This window comes from Haliotis rufescens, unplaced genomic scaffold (assembly GCF_023055435.1).
Source record: "Haliotis rufescens isolate VD_foot unplaced genomic scaffold, xgHalRufe1.0.p SCAF_26, whole genome shotgun sequence".
Taxonomy (NCBI): Eukaryota; Metazoa; Mollusca; class Gastropoda; order Lepetellida; family Haliotidae; genus Haliotis; species Haliotis rufescens.
The window spans coordinates 5,429,046-5,442,318 of NW_025963957.1; the positions used below are offsets into that span (position 1 = coordinate 5,429,046).

The 13,273-nt window shown below is 41.1% G+C and overlaps 1 protein-coding gene across 1 annotated transcript in view; it reads left to right on the forward strand.

The window, feature by feature from the left end:
• The window catches only part of LOC124147321 (rhodopsin, G0-coupled-like), a 34,778-nt gene that overhangs the window by 6,595 nt on the left and 14,910 nt on the right, over positions 1-13,273 (forward strand). Inside the window, exon 2 of the mRNA XM_048402475.1 lies at positions 12,371-12,664. Coding sequence (XP_048258432.1) covers positions 12,371-12,664 — 294 coding nt within the window. The remainder of the gene's footprint in view (positions 1-12,370; positions 12,665-13,273) is intronic.

A 13,273-nucleotide genomic window follows, 5' to 3' on the forward strand; every position in this document is an offset into this window, starting at 1 on the left:
CAGCAATGGCAAAAGCGAACTTCTTGCATGCCATATTTGACAGAGAAGTTGGAGTTAAACGTGTCTCAGTTGAAAACAAGCTTTTAGTTTAGTGTTGAAAACATAGACGATTCCGACTTGCCACTTGTTATTCATGCCAGAGAACTTATTTATGAACTGCTGCTGGATACTAGTAAATACTTCACGTCAGTGATTTTCTACAATGCAGTGATTAAGGGTGTGTTGGAATCAACAAACAGCAAAACAGTGGAAGACAGTTATATTTTAGAATTTCTGGACAAAGTTTTGTCCTGTGTTCCTGGCGCAATAGACCAGCTTGAACTCCAACTCCATTAGTATTCAGTAAAATGAATAAACAATTTTTTACATAGTTATTCTGTTCACCAATGTTATGGTTTTAATGGTGTTGAAAATTTCACTGTCGCCTTTATCATGCTGAAGAGCAAGAGGTCCCAGGTTCGAACCCCGTTAGTGTTATTTAGAATAAAGCTTTATTACCCCGAGGGGAGTTTGGATTATATTTGTAGTGAAAAGAGTATACATACACTCATTACGAACAATACAATTACAGACCAACACATATATCTGCTCTCATACATAGCACTGCATGCAAACTTACATAACACTCCATGCATGCAAACATACACACAGAACATACATGCATAACATAAAGCAACAAAATATGCACTATTAAAGAAGATAAAATATGAATTAACACTAGCACATAAGAATTAAACAATGATTAAGAGACAGGTTGACTTGGTTCATCATTTAAAAATATAATACTAACGGGAACAAATGAAGATTTGGCTCTATTTGATTTAAAACAAGGTACATTAGTACAGGTCCTAAAAGTGTTGTCGCAAGCATAGCCTGCAGTTCACAACCCTGTGCACTAAACAGCATCCGCTCATCAGCTGGTAAATGAACAGATGACGGAAACAGTACTCACATATATATCTTCCACTGAAACACGAGTTGGAAAACTTGCGGCGTCACCTTTGGCAAGTGATCTTGTTCATGCATGCCTCTGTCCACAAACAGTAAATGAGTACAAAGGAGTTAATGTGGTAATTGTAATGTGAATGGGTAATCCTCTAGCGCCTGACAGGCAGCTTTGGTTGCATATTTCACATGTAGCTGGGAAGTTCTGGAATGCAAAATACACGGACCTCTGATCGGGGCAAGAAACGCCATGAGCACGCACAGATATATGCGCTATATACTTTGTAAATATACTTTATAATATACTTGGCAGTGAGCGACTGAGGATTCTCGATGACAGAAAAGTGATATGTCACTGCAACCATGATAAGGAGAACGACTGCCGTTCAAGTTTACAGTGCAGACCTGATAGAAATCAACTAGCAAAGTGTGTTTCAACTAGCAATGTGACGTATTGTAACTGAAGACAGTTGGAAGATTTTAGATTCGCTGATTTACCTCAAATACACAACAACAAAATAAAAAACAAACAACAACACATGCCCTACTAAATAAATATATAATAAATAAAACATTTCATTTCGTCAGTGACAGAAGGCTGGCCTGATCTGTCGAGTGACAGATCCGCCATATCTCACTGTCGAAATGAACTATCCTCTATTTATTAAAATTAAGAATGTATGGCGCAAAAAAACACAAGATTTTAATCATGGTTTCTCTTGTAAATTACTCCATCAGCCAACTGTACATCTAGGTACTTTTGATAATAGACATATATTTAATTATGGCGGAAATCTGACTCCAAAGCGGAAAATTGGCTATATAGTGTATTTTCCGGGTGGGAAATATGACCATATAGTGTGCTTTCCGTGGGAAGTATGGCTATATAGCCAGTTTTCAGGGGGAAATGTGGCCAAATAGCCCCTTTTCCGGGGGGAAATTAGGCGAGGGGGGAAATTCCACTCTCTGACACCGGCAGTTTAACTGAAACACTGTTCAAATCAGCCTAAACCACAACTCTTGTCTATGTCACTATGCTAGCTTGTATATCATTTCTGCTCTATCATGCCCGGGGAAACCACTGTGAAAGCCACCGGCGTTCCTTTCATGAAGAATTACTAAAGGTAATTGATGTACCTGTTGCCTGTGTTTCGTGACAGTTCACGAACTGAGTCAACAGAGCAAGTGGATTGTAAACACGAATGTAGTAATTAATTATAGATTACACCCACGACAGGCTATGAAGAATATATTATCGGGGCGAATCCTTAATTCAAACCTGTGGGCACTGGTGGCACAGTGGTCTCAGGCGCTGCAATTCGCTGTGCAGAGTTGCGTCCCTTGGGCACGCCAGAAACCTATGATTTTGGGTTCGAATCCCGGTTCATCCTAGGTTTGTCAGCACCATACCCGTTCTCGTGGGTTTCACAAAAGTGGTAAACGTCATCACTTCGGGCCTTCCACCCACATTAAGCTGACACACCGCTATATAACTGTAATACTGTTAAACCCAACTCACTCACTCATAGCCCACTGATGAGGTTTCCTTTTTCGTCCATTTAACCTTCAGACAGAAGCATTAAGGCTGAGAAATCACCACACCAAGAGAAATCTTGTCAAGATCCAGATAATCATTATTCATTTCCGCTCAGACACTAATTTATAACAGTAGCACTGATTGCCGTTATTTCCGTTGGTACAGAGGACTCGTGTCACAATCGAGACGCACGGTTAATATACGTGTCTCTTCTTTGTCTATTTGCCTCGTTGCCTTCCTGATATAGCGAGACTGTGCGAGAGCTTGGCAACAGCTACTGTGCGCATCCGTCCTACTGCGCAAAGCACTATAAAACGACCTTATTGACAGTGAAACTGGTAAAACCCCCTCTAATGGATAGAGCGTCTGCCAGGGGAGCGGAATGTCGTGGTTCGATCCCCCGTCGCGTCATGCCAAAAGACGTTAAAAGGTGGTATTATTTGTTACCCTGCCTTGCACTAGGCATTAAGGGGCAAAAGCAGGAATTGGTCATATGCTGTGTCTGAGTGGGGTATTCATGTTTAACTGCAGCATTGTATCTCAGTGGGATAGCACTATGAATTCGGCATTAGTCCACACACGCACACACACACACGCGCTCGCACGCACGCACGCACGCACGTATGTAGAACATAGCTATATATGTGCAATAATGAGACGTTTAACGCCATTTCACCTCACATCGAACATGTAATTTAAAAAATACGTATCTTATGTGTACGCCGCCGTTGTGTGGCTGTCGTACTGTTGTCCGGCGCCATTCAACAATCAAATTTTTTGAGTGGCGAGTGCTACCAGTAGGGCAGGACATACTTACACTTTTCGCGAACACCCGGTGTCTTCACTGATTTCCGGTGATCTATTCATATAATTTTACCCACATCTTGGGTCTGCCTTTTCCACCCAATGGAAACTGTGTCGTTAGATAATCGAAACAACCTGTGAAGATCTGGGGTAGTATAGGTCTTCAGCAACCCATATTGCTTTAAAAGGCAACTATGCTTGTCGTAAGAGGCGGCTAACGGGATCGGGTGGTCGAGCTCGCTGACTTGGTTGATGCATTACATCGTATCCCAATTGCGTGGATCAATGATCATGATGTCAATCACTTGATTGTCTTGTCTTGTCTTGTCTTGTGTCTTGTCCAGACTCGAATATTTACAGACCGCCACAACAAACAAACAACCTTACGTAAGCTTTTCGGTTACGTAGATGTCCCTTAACAATACAGCATCAGGTTGCCTTTTTAACAAACGTGGGCATTGACATTCAACTTTAAAATGCAAAATACACTCCAAGATGATCAAATGTGCAATTTGAAGGAGATCATCAAGGACGAAGCATAATGGCTCCGGTGTTATCTAGATTATAAAAGTGAACGACTTAGATTACCCAGCTAGATTGCGTGCTCCCGGGAGTCAGAATATAAATTGATTAATTTTTCTTCCGTGTCATCAGTTGCAAGGAATCGTGTACAGTGTTTGCTTTGTTGAACTCCACCGTGCATCTTATAAGTAACATCAACACGATTATCCAATGCAACTGGCTGATGGTATTACCATAATCATTGAGTATTGGTTGACGGAAAGTTCATTTTTTGCAGTACAATTTTACAATCATTGTTTGGTGTTCACATTTAAGAAAACACGTGTGTGAGTATCATGCTCCCAACAGCGAGCGAGTATGGTTTTACACCGTTCTTAGCAATATTCTAGCAATATCACGGCGGGGGACACCCGAAATATTCTTCACACATTGTACTCATGTGGGGAATAGAACCCGGGCCTTCGGCATGACAAGCGAACGCTCTAACCACTAGGCTACCCCACCGCCCCTCATGCTCCCAACAAAACACGCAAACGTCCAAATTGTGCGAGGTGCATGAACATGCACGTGCAAACTGAGAATCACGACCTTAATGCCCTTGGTCCACTTGCACAGAACAACCTTAGTTACAATCGATCTTAGGCGGCTACAATCAACTTTACAATCACCATACAAATGTCCTATTCCACTTGCACACGCCAATCTTAGCGCTATTGTAAGACGGTTTGGAGATAAGATCGCGATCTTAGCTAACATTGAAATCTTCAACGGTGGAGATACGAATATCTTAAACTCGACTCCTGTCTACAGTTGTCTGCAAACGCGCATAGCAAGCTGCGCATACAATAAGTGGAACCGGTAACGACACACAACACGTACCTCCCTCCATCGCTCCTTGCACAGTTTCAAGAAAGGTCCCAATTATTTGAAGGAAACGATAACTAGAATGATGGCATATATTCTTGTCGGCATTAAAACTGTCGTGGTTTAGGAATTGTTTTCTATTGCTACTAGGGAAATACCTACTCATGTTTTTTTTATTAAAAAGAATTGAAATACGAATAAATACATTATTTAGTGACACAATTATTATGAATTGTTTGATAGGCATTACTTAGAAGTTGACGGATGACAAGATAGACACAATTTTATGGATAACAACTTTTTTAATACTGTGAAAAGCGACGTTTCGGTATAGATCCTTATACCGTTGTCAGGCAAGACTGAGTCTTGCAAGTCTTGCTTGACAACGGTATAAGGATCTATACCGAAACGTCGCTTTTCACAGTAATAAAGAAGTTGTTATCCATAAAATTGCGTCCATCTTGGCAATTATTATGAAATTAAAATAAATAATGATAATAATATTTCACAATAACATAACACGTAATGCATGATCGTCATCTATTTGGAGGAGCTTTTCGTAAAATCCTAAATATATCCTTCATGTTTTCGTTTCGTTGCTTTAACAAAGGATGTTATGACTACCTTTTCAAAATAAAGAAAGACGTGAAAATTAAAAAAACCCGCATAGACGGGAAATAAGAATAATGAATAATGTTTCGAGAAAGCAGTTATCTAATATGTTTTCACTGGGTATTAACTGTATTTTTTAAATAGTGTGAATTTTACTTTTGCTATTTATGGGATTCAACAACATTAATACACTGGGTAGGTAGATTGTACTCTTCTGGCTTATACGAAGGGAAACCACTCCCATCTAGGGTATAAACTAAGATTAACTGCCCTTGATTTATCCAAAAGGTCACGGACGTTACAAATCGTTTGCAGACGACTTAAGTATTTATCCTTCCCTTGTTTAGCGAATCCTTCCCTTGGTTAGTTATGTTATGTGGTAAACTATGGCAATTAACGATACTTCTGACGTTAAATCTGTGGTGCGTTCTTCATGTTGTTAAAGTGTCGATTCGGCTCATAAAGTTTAACAAAATAAGGAGGCAATGTTTGAACGTAAAGCAAATTATTTATATGAAACAGACCAAGTCTTGGACGACATTTTGTCAAGTTTATTCAGGGACTACAACGATCTTAGCTACTTAAGATTGGTTCGGACCAATTGTAAGTTTCGATTGTAGCTTACAATGATCTTAGCCTACAATCGCTTTGTGCAAGTGGATGACGATTGTAGCCGAAGCCTTAGATCGCGATCTTAAGGATTTACCATAATTGTAGCGCTAAGATCGCTTTGTGCAAGTGGACCCAAGGAGATGACTTCGTGAATATGCATTGAAAAAGTAATTATTTTTTTTACCCTTATATGAAGCACAGTTTCTTTTTTCCGTTAGTAGATTGACGACGTTTAATAATTCGGCAGTGTCGTGTGTCTGATCTCGAGACATACACTATTGAGTTTATCTTAACTGGCAATTGTGACCATCATGTGAAGTATTTGCAAAGGTCAGGCAAACGCTACTTATGTCGCTAAGGAGACTCAGCTCAATATCCACCTCATATATCCCTTTAATGAGAATCTGATAAAATTGTATTTCGTAATAAAAGGTCCTTGGCATTAAAGTTGCATCTGTAATAACGTACATGGAAGAGTGAGTATAGTTTTACGCCTATTGTAGCACTATTTCAGCAACGGGTTGCGTCCTTTAGTGATCGCAGGATTTGTTGTAGGTTTGAATACAGTGAGTGGGTGGGTTGTGTTTAGCGCCGCTTTTTACAGTATTACAGTTATATCACGGCGTGTGAGCCTAATGTGTGTGTTGGGGGGGGGGGGGGGGGGGGGGGAGGGAGGAGCTGAGCAGGCCTTAGACGTTTTTAGCACTTCGGTGCTGAAAAACCTAGAAACATAATCGGGGCCAACCGGGACAGCGAATTGCGGCGCCTTAGACGACTGGGCCACCCATGCTCCCTTGTTTGAATCCAAGATTCGCCCCGATAATATATTCTTCAGTCAGCAGCAGACACTGGATCACTGACTTCACTAAAGAGGCAGGTGCCCCCTGCATTGTCTCCACAAATTACCTGAAACGCAGTTACACAACTGACATACATTTCAAAGCAGTGTTGAATTCAACTCACTAACTCCACACTTGGATGTCATATTAAAAGCATTGATTTTGTGAATGCTTGTTGTTATAGTGGTCTGTATATAAACGAGTCTGGAGCAGACAATCCAGTGATTTACATCATGAGCAACGATCCACCCAATTGGGATACAATGTCATGCATTAACCAAGTCTGCGAGCCCAGAGACCATATACCGGTATATGGTCTCTGGCGAGCCTGACCACCTGATCCTGGTAGTCGCCTCTTGCGACAAGCACCATACCAGAATAACAAATCTATGAAACATCAGCCAAAGACTTCAAAACAATTTATAAATGTCGGGATAGGTTATTAACCTCCGCGAGTGGTACGCTTATCACCGCGGTCAATAATGGAGCTTAACGACCAAGTTCGCCAAGCAGATAAATCATTAGAGATACGAGGACGAACCCCAACAAGACATTTGTATTCTCGGTCTCATATGGACAGTATGGAGGTGTGGGAAATCCAGGATTAGATCTTCTCATACATGTCTTGCTGGTGGATATTTTTAATTTTAAAAAACATGAATTATATTTTATTTTTTTAATATATTTTTTCTTGAAATCGACGATCCATTTTAACTCAACGGATCGGCGCTTATCCGTGCTCTGATCTGACCCGGAGCCTGATTTCAGCTGTTGTATCTTCTGGGGCTGCAGGTCTCTACTAGAATGCATGCCCTGCTGAGTTGAAATTGTTAGCGACAGGTTTGTCCCTATGGTAATTGATATCGGCAAGGTGTTCTTTGAATCGGACACAGAAGGGACTTTTTGTTTTCCCTAGATTGTTGCTTCCCACAGTTGGAGCCGTAGATGAGGTTTCTACTTTTGCACCTAAAGTGTGTGGGGCATTTGTATTCCTTGCCTGTCGTTGGAGTGAGTGAGTATGGTTTTACGCCGCTTTTAGCAATATTCCAGCAATATCACGGAGGGGGACACCACAAATGGGCTTCACACATTGTACCCATGTCGGGAATCGAACCCGGGTCTTCTGCGTGACGAGCGAACGCTTTAACCACTAGGCTATCCGACCGCCCCGCCTGTCGTTGGAACTTGAAGAGTTTCTTGTCTTGATACTTATGCCGATTTTTCAGGCTTGTTTTGACAATTCTCTCCAGGTTAGTGACAGGTCGGCCACTGATCTGTGGTTTAAGTGGTGGGTATGTGACGCCGCCTTCATGAGGATATCTCTCAGTGTGCGGTTCTTCCTGTATGCTGTGATGTGTGCGACTCGGAACGTTTTTGTGCAGGCATCGGGCCTGAGTTGATGCCAAGAGGTTTTTTGTATCCCCCGCCACAAAGTGTTGACAAATGTTCTCAAAAACTATTCATATTGGAGAAATGAAAGGATGTTACTGGTCATGATCTCAAATGAGTTCGAAAATTGGTGTCGTACATTCATTGTTTGCAGAGTTATGGCCCTTGCTCCATCCTTTTCAACTGTGTGCACAGTGACTGCAATGGGGATAACTCTTTTCAAAAACTTACATTAATGACACTTTGCAAGCTTATCTAATAGATACTTGTCAAGACTGTTCGAAAATTGGTCCCGTCAAATATTCTTTTACAGAGTTATGGCCCCTGCTTCGTGTTTTTCAACATTGTGCATACTGTGTGAAATGGGGACAACCTTTCTCACAAACTACTGACGTTACATGAAATAAACTTTGCAAGCTTATCTACGAGATACTTGTCAAGACTGAGTTCGAACATTGGTACCATAAATTATTTGTTAACAGAGTTATGGCCCTTGATCCATGGTATTTTGCTTGGTGCATAGTGAGTTCAATGGGGAAAAGTTTTCACAGAACTACAGAAGCGAACCTTTTGTAGGCTTTACACAATTTACCCATGTGGGGAATCGAACCAGGAGTTTCGGCGTGACGAGCTAACGCTTTAACCACTGGGCTACCTGACCGCCCCCGGATGGCAAGATGTATATAGCAGATATGAGTGTGTATTTGTAGCCTTGCCCTACAGGTCGAATTCCAGTTTGCGTGTGTTCTGGTTATAAATTACCTGTTTGTCTAAGAAAGCTTCATTATCTCTTGAAAATTCAGCTTGTGTGTAATTTATTGATTTCTTTGACGTAAAGGTTTTGTCAGTGGTTCTGACCACTTTTTTACTTTTACGTTTTACTTTTAATTCTCCCATGAATATGTTTGCTTAAGAGGGGGTGGTTTTGTCCCAAAAGCTTTGTCGCCTATTTGTACATAATGTCCATTATTAAAAACAAAGTTGTTTCACGTTGGACAAGTTATAGTAGGGAAAATATACTTGTGGGGCTGATGGACCAGTTTGGTTTGAAACGTTTAATTGCCTGGGTTACTGATTTGAGGCCTTCCGTATTAGGTATGTTAGTGTCTAGGGGCCCATAGTGACAAGGATGAAATTTGATATTTTCTTGTGTCTGAATGATGTGAGTAGTGTCTCTGATACCGTAAATCTTGAAATTAACGCGAGCGTGAATTATACGCGAAAAATGCGAGTGGTCTTTGCTCGCATTAACTAAACTTCCCATTGATGTCTCCAAAATGACTGTCAACAATAAGACGGCCTCAATGCACTCTTTGGATAGGCGATATGGGTCAGCAGTCGTATTAACTTGGAGATGCATTAATTTCAAGATTTACAGTACAAGTGGGATAAGTTTTGATGAACTCCTTTCCTTGTTCATCAGCGAAGCTGCTGATAGGTCAGTGGTGGTGATATTTCCGCTGATGATGGGGCGTCCTGGACAGTTTGCCAGGGATTAGACAAATGTAGATTTTATGCAGGAGATAAAGCTGACCGAGTCTTGGGTCCTCAGGTAAATGTTCATCTAATATTTTGTATGTGATTTCTACTTTTGCGAAGATCTTAGTGAGGAGTTGTGTAACTTCGTTAGCGAAATGTATGGCTGGGTCATGGTTTGTTTTGTGATAGATGTTCTCATCACCTAATTGGCGTTTAGCCTCAGTTATGTAATCCGTGGTGTTTAGAATCACACCTGCTGATCCTTTAACAGACTTTTCATGATGATGTCGGGGACTGGCAATGGCTGTCCTTTGTGCAGGCGAAAGGTTGTTGCGCGTGAACGGAATGGTGTTCATTTTAAGGAACTGTTGTTTTACTCATTTGATAAATGCATCGAGCGCATGGTCTGTACCCGGAGATGGGGTCCAGGTACTTCGTGGACCAAACTTCCGGGCCAGGTGATTGGTGGGATCACTTGTACCTGTTTCATTAGTCTTATGAAAGAAATGAGATAATTCTCATCCTTCTAAGAAAGGCGTTTAGATCAGCGTAAATTTTACTACGATCCGTTTGTAAGGGCGTTGGGCTGTAAATGATGCCCTTGCTGAGAACACTACCTTCTGTCTCATTAAGTCAGAGGCCCGTGAAGATTCGGGGGTAGAATATGTCTTCAGCAACCCATGCTTGCCGTAAAAGGCGACTATGCTTGTCGTAAGAGAGGACTAACGGGATAGGGTGGTCAGGCTCGCTGACTTGGTTGATGCATGTCATCGTATCCAAATCGCATGGATTGATGCTCATGATGTCAATCACTGGATTGTCTGGTTCAGACTCGATTATTTACAGACCGCCGTCATATAGCTGGAATAAACGACAAACAAACAAACATTTAGTTGGTAATCAGACAGATTGGTCACAAACACATGTGAATTTGGTTCAGAATTTTTATTGCAACAATTAGTGTTAAGATTCAGTTTGATTTGTTCTTGGTTAAGGTCAGTGTGTATTGTTCCGCTCACTTTGAGGGCGTTGTCCAGTTGCCCATGGGCTTTTAATAGCTGGATGTTTCCTGACTGGGTTGTATTCCTGTGACGTTTGATGAGGGTCTAGAGCTGTTGTTGTACTGTTGGTAAGAGCGGGAATTTCCTAGCTCTTGACGGCGTGGACTTTTCGTGGGATGCTTGGAGGCTCCATGAATAGCTTCGAGTCATAGGGATTCCTGTCTGTGAACTCTAATCTGAGTTCGCTGAATCTTTTGTCCAGTTTAGTATGCCAATTAGCAGACTCTCGGGTTGAGATCGTGTGGCATGCGGCAAATATGATGTCAAGGGAATGTTTGTCAGCATCCTTTTCGAGTTTATTCTTCTCCAAGGCGGTCGAGTCTCTTGGCTCGCATGTACTGATTTATGTTTGAGATATATGTGTATCTAGGTTTCATGGGACGTGTTTTGAGACTTTCGCTGCTAGTGTTAGCCAACTCAAGACCATCAAACAATCCGTGAAGATCCGGGTTAGAATTTGTCTTCAGCAACCCATGTTTGTCGTAAGAGGCTAACGGGATCGGTTGTCAGGCTCGGTGATTTGTCATCGTATACCATTTGCGTAGATAGATGCTCATGATATCAATCACTGGATTGTCTGGTCCAGACTCGACTATTTACAGACCGTAAATTATATAGCTGGAATATTGTTGAGCGCGGCGATAAACATCAAAGAAACAAATAAACAAACAAAACATGAATTCAAATATGGTGCTGAAAAAAACGAGGAATATAATAATGGCGAACATGGGATTCGAACCCAGCATTAGGGGTTAAGGGACGCAACTGACTTTGGCTTGATGATTTATTTGGTCGTGATTCCCTTATCGTATTTGTACTCAACATAAATATGTGTTATTGCTGAAATAGATGTTATTAGTTATCGAAATAATCTATATGTCTTTAAATACATGTTACAAATCTTGCGTTTGAGTTCGGAATTAATTTCTCTACATAAGTTTAACCAATAATTGTCCTTGAAACATGCAAGTATATGGCCGATGGCGACTTCCCGCTTTGAATCAGTGTCTTCTTGTCTTCCTGTCTTGACAAACTTAATAAGTCAGTCCTCTGAAACTACGGAGTCCACGTGATTGTATAGTATTTCGAATGACCATTGCATTAAATATATGGTCTGGGGTATGTAGGACGAATGACGCTAGACTAGAGCATTGTGATAGTATTTCTGTCTTTGGCTTGTGGAGGACATTTCCAGATTTGACCCATCGGTGACAAATATGATGTCTAATGCCATTCCCTATTTTGACTTCTTGTGTCTTTTTTAGGCGAACAATTGACTTGCGTTTGCATGTGTTTATGACGGTTGCCACTGATGGGCAGGATGGGCTCGCCTGTTAGCGAACACCTGACACGATCACTATTTGACAGATTCATAAACACATTAAGATTCAGATTCAGATTCAGATATACATGTAGTCGGAATCGTACAATAGACATTTTTCTTATGTTTCATCGTAACACTGCCATGTCGTGTCGTGTCGTGTCATGTTAGGGGCGGTCGGATAGCCTAGTGGTTAAAGCGTTCGCTCGTCACGCCAAAGATCCGGTTTCGATTCCCGACCTGGGTACAATGTGTGAAGCCCATTTCTGGTGTCCCCCGCCGAGATATTGCTGGAATATTGCTAAAAGCGGCGTAAAACCATACTCCTCACTCACTTTGTTATGTTATTTTACGTCATGTCATGTCATGTCGTTTCATGTTTCAGGCACCACTGCAACGGTAGGAAACGCCCTTGTCATTCTCACGTTATGCCGGAACCGGAAGTTGCGCAGAAAACCTCACAACCAACTGCTTTTCAACCTGGCAATATCCGACATTGGGATTTCTATTTTTGGATACCCTTTGACAACCGCCTCTAGTTTCGCAGGTCGCTATTTGTTTGGTCGTGTGGGATGTCTTATACAGGGGTTCACCTGCTTCACCTTGGCACAGGCCAACATCAATACACTGGCATTCCTCAGTGTCTATCGCTATGTGTCAGTGTGCTATCCAGAACACAGTAGGTACTTTTATTACATTTGTGTGAGAGTCAGTACACAGCTGACTTTAGAATACCTTGACCAGCATACTGCAGAGATATAGCATGAATTCACTTAAACCGTGTTAATTGACGGCCGTTTTTGACAGGTCACTCGGGTCCACTCGGCTCTTTACGCTACCTTCGCCATACACCAGAACTACGAAACCCTTTTGATGCCACTTTGGTAGCAGCAATACTTTTTTAAATCGTAATTTCTCGTTATTTCAATTATTTTCTCGAAATTTCTAGTTCTTTCTCGTTACTTCGATTATTTTCTCCTTATTTCAATTATTTTCTCGAAATAACGAGTTTTTTCTCGTTACTTCGAATATTTTCTCGTTATAACAAGTTTCTCTAAAAAACCTCGAATTTTTTCCCGCTTCTTCGATTTTTTTCTCGTTACTTCTTTTTTCTTCTCATAATTACGATTACTTTCTCGTTATTTCATATTTATCACAAGTAACGAGAAAATTCGTAATCTCGAGAAAATGATTGCAATAACGAGAACAAAATCGAAATTTCGAGTTTTTGAAATAAAGTTATAATAACGTGAAACAAGTCGAAATTACGAGAAAATAATCGAAGTAA